This window comes from Apteryx rowi, unplaced genomic scaffold, assembly GCF_003343035.1.
Source record: "Apteryx rowi isolate R43461 unplaced genomic scaffold, aptRow1 scaffold_319, whole genome shotgun sequence".
Classification (NCBI taxonomy): domain Eukaryota; kingdom Metazoa; phylum Chordata; class Aves; order Apterygiformes; family Apterygidae; genus Apteryx; species Apteryx rowi.
The window spans coordinates 82404-86565 of record NW_020449630.1 but is presented as its reverse complement, the minus strand read 5'-3'; the positions used below and the strand labels follow the sequence as shown (position 1 = coordinate 86565).

Here is a 4162-nt window from a genome sequence, read left to right as displayed (position 1 = left end):
GGCCGCCGAGAGCTAGCGTGGCGCCGCCCGGCTCCCAGGACGGCGGCAGGAGCTGCACCAACAGCCCCGGCGCGTCCTCCCCCGCTTCTGCGCTGACCGCGGCGGGTGAGCTGGGCGGGGAGTCACTAGAATTATCCCGTGAAGTAAATCGTCCCGTGGTAATGGGAATTTCCCCGTGCCTTTACTCAGCTTGCTGAGTGGTGCACGTACTCTGGGCAAATGCTTACTGTGCTCCACCTGTACAACAGCAGCTTTGTTCCTTTCACCACTCACATACTCCTGTGGCCTTAGTAACACAATTTTCAGCCAATTATTTCCTCTGTTACTGGTTCTCACTTGTAAGTCTCAACAGAACAGCACCAAATTGCACTTTACATGAGTACATTGTTTAACAAGAAAGGAGGGTGTTGCTCCATGATTATTACCAGCGACTCTGCTGTTTGTTTAAAAAGAAAGCAGTGTTTTTCCCATCATGCAAAGAACTCTAAACAGATCCTGTTGAAATAGTTAAGTCTGTCCTGCCCGCCTTTCAGTGTTGGACTGATACCTCCTCATGGGATGTTAGGCAACCCAGAAAAATGCACAGAATGTTTATTGTTTTTGTTTTCCTTTATATATTTCAAGTATTCTTTATGCTTTTCATATCTGGTCATCTTAGTGTCCGATTATGTCGGGCTAAGAAAAGAATTTTGAATTTTGGCATTACTTTTTTTTTTTTTTATCAGTGTCACTATGTGCTGGAATGCCAAATCTGCAAAGAGCTTTGTAGGGTGCTGAGTGTTTCCATACCATGTTAGACACCCAGCTCCAGGAGTGGAAGCTGGCATACCTGTCAGCTGCTTCCATGTTGTATATGGTTGAGGATAAAGAGCAATTTAGAAATGGAATTCCAGATGGCGCCATGCCAGATGATGGAGGGAGGTGTCTGAACCAAACATTAGATTCTGCTCCTCTCTTCTGCATTTTCTCTCCCTATCTCAGAATTAGATGCCTTTGGGAGACTGGGATTGAATAATTTAAATTATATATTTTTTACTGTTCCTCACTCCCCTGTTCAGATATCTCCATCGTTTAGCTGTAGCCTGGTGTTCTCTTGTCTGTTGTCCTTGACTCTTAGGCCTGACTTAGGCCCTATCTATATCACTTAAATAAGGGGAGTGGAGCCTGCCCTAATACTAGCCTGACTGTAAGGATACGCTTTCGGAAGAGAGTGTTAACTTGAATCCTCATGCTGAAGAAGGTCTAGGACCTAGATTTTTTTATTCATTTTCATGAACAGATGCTCTGATGCCTGCTTTATTATACAAAAGGTGGGCTCCAGCATACATAACAAYGTATTACTCCAAAAAAGGAGAGAGCACGTTCCTCTGGTCTGGTATCCACAGCATTTCTTTCCCTGGTCCTGCATATGCATCCATCACCAGCACCATCGGCCATCCTTTGTGCTGCTTTGTCTGCATGCCAGGCCTTCCTCTAGGCTTGTTCAGCTCACTAATTCAGCAGAAGACTATTCACTTTTTTGGTGGGTTATTGGGTTAATTGTATATGTTCCTAGAGAAGTTTTTATGAGTTCCAGATCTAATGCATGTTAAGTAGCAGGAAAGCTAAGTCAGGGGAATGAAGAAAGAGGGAAGAAAACACATGCTTTTGGACAACAAATCAGTTTATAGAATCTATAGATTTCTATAGTTCATCTATAGAATAACTGGATGTTTTAACAGTGTATATCATATCATTTAAAATAATTTAACATGCTGTGTTTTAACACATTAATTTAAAATACTAATTTTTGGAATAATTTTATCATTTTTTAAGTGTTATTTACTTTCTGTCTTTCAGGCTGAAGGTGGTCTGTTGTGAGTGTTAGTCATCTGTCAAATATTTGATAGTCATTTATTCAGAAAATTTCCTGCGTTGTTCATGGTAAGACTTACATTTGATATTTCACATTTAGCTTGGGTTGTGTTGATATATGTTAGTTTTACTTATATCACTACAGCTTACTAGTATTTCCTGTATATTTTTTAGTATTTGCTATAGTATAGTATTTAGCTATAAGAATTTACTGTATTTTTACTATATATGTATTTTAGCTATAAGAATTACTACTCTTGCAATAGGATCATACATTTATTGGAAATTATAACTTCACAGAGAAAGTTTTCAATTTAGAATGACTGAATCAGTAAACATTTGAGTAAATTAGTATCATATTGCAAAAAATTCTCATCTATAAATCACAGTGTGATTCCTGTGAAGTATTTAATTTAGAGAAAGACCTTTATATATTTACAACTTTAAAAAGAGGTTTAAGAGTGGTGCTTTTATAATCCAAAAGGGTTTTCTGGTCAAATTAAGCCAACATTTTTATTTGACAATTCTTTGAATTTGTAAATGGCATCGACTGTTGTGATTTCATGACTTAGACCACTTTATAAAACATACAAAACTTTCTCTTGTTATTTTACAGGAGTTTTTCATCAGTATGTCTGAAACCATTAAATATAATGACGATGATCACAAAACTGTGTTTCTGAAAACATTAAATGAACAACGTTTGGAAGGAGAATTCTGTGACATAGCTATTGTGGTTGAGGATGTTAAATTCCGAGCACATCGGTGTGTACTTGCTGCCTGCAGTAGCTACTTCAAAAAGCTTTTCAAAAAACTAGAAGTTGATAGTTCATCAGTAATAGAAATAGATTTTCTTCGTTCTGATATTTTTGAAGAAGTTCTCAATTACATGTATACTGCAAAGATTTCTGTTAAGAAAGAGGATGTAAATTTGATGATGTCTTCAGGCCAGATTCTCGGTATTCGTTTTTTAGATAAACTCTGCTCTCAGAAACGTGATGTATCTAGTCCTGAAGAAAACACACAGTCCAAGGGCAAGTACTGTCTAAAAATAAATCGTCCTATTGGGGAAGCTAATGATACCCAAGATGATGAGGTGGAAGAAATTGGAGATCACGACGACAGTCCATCAGATGTGACAGTGGAAGGAACTCCCCCTAGTCAGGAGGATGGAAAGTCACCTACCACTACCCTGAGAGTTCAAGAAGCAATTTTGAAAGAGTTGGGGAGTGAAGAGGTTCGAAAAGTAAACTGTTATGGCCAGGAAGTAGAGCCTATGGAAACAACTGAATCAAAAGACTTAGGATCTCAAACCCCTCAAGCATTGACATTTAATGATGGCATAAGTGAAGTGAAAGATGAACAGACACCAGGCTGGACAACAGGAACTGGGGACATGAAGTTTGAATATTTGCTTTATGGTCACAGGGAGCATATTGTATGTCAGGCTTGTGGCAAGACATTTTCTGATGAAGCACGACTGAGAAAACATGAAAAGCTACACACTGCTGATAGACCATTTGTTTGTGAAATGTGTACAAAGGGCTTTACCACACAAGCTCATTTGAAAGAGCATCTGAAAATACACACAGGTTACAAGCCTTACAGTTGTGAGGTATGTGGAAAGTCTTTTATTCGTGCACCAGATCTAAAAAAGCATGAAAGAGTTCACAGTAATGAGAGGCCATTTGCATGCCATATGTGTGATAAAGCTTTCAAGCACAAGTCCCACCTCAAAGACCACGAAAGAAGACACCGAGGAGAGAAGCCTTTTGTCTGCAGTTCCTGCACTAAAGCATTTGCTAAGGCATCTGATCTAAAAAGGCATGAGAACAATATGCACAGTGAAAGAAAACAAGTTACTACAGCCAATGCCATCCAGAGTGAAACAGAACAATTGCAGGCAGCAGCTATGGCTGCTGAAGCAGAGCAGCAATTAGAAACTATAGCTTGCAGTTAGAAACAAAAGCAGCAGCTTTATCAGAAATAATATAAGAAATTAAATTGATCAAAATTTATTGTTGGTATATGTTTAAACTGATAATTATCTTTTCAAGAAAACATATTTTTAGAGGATTTGAATGCTGCATAGGAACACGCAGCATTGCTTGGTTAGGTATTTTAAAATAGTTCAGAGATGCGTATTCTTAGAATATAAAATAGTTTTGTTGTCATTAGAGCTATAATGCACTAATACATGATTTAAATTAAGAATATGATCAAGTTCTCTGTAAAACAGAGGGATTGTCACTGGCTGATGTTTTATTTCATCTAGTATGGAATACTATGTACGTTGTAGACATCAAAA

General features: G+C 38.1%; 1 protein-coding gene across 1 annotated transcript; it reads left to right on the top strand.

Moving 5' to 3' along the window:
* Positions 1-1836: 1836 nt before the first annotated feature.
* Positions 1837-3872, top strand: ZBTB14 (zinc finger and BTB domain containing 14). The gene is made up of 2 exons (XM_026070791.1): positions 1837-1923; positions 2471-3872. The coding sequence occupies exons 1-2, from the start codon at positions 1921-1923 to the stop codon at positions 3812-3814; spliced, it is 1347 nt and encodes a 448-aa protein (XP_025926576.1). The 5' UTR covers positions 1837-1920; the 3' UTR covers positions 3815-3872.
* The last annotated feature ends 290 nt before the right edge of the window (positions 3873-4162 follow it).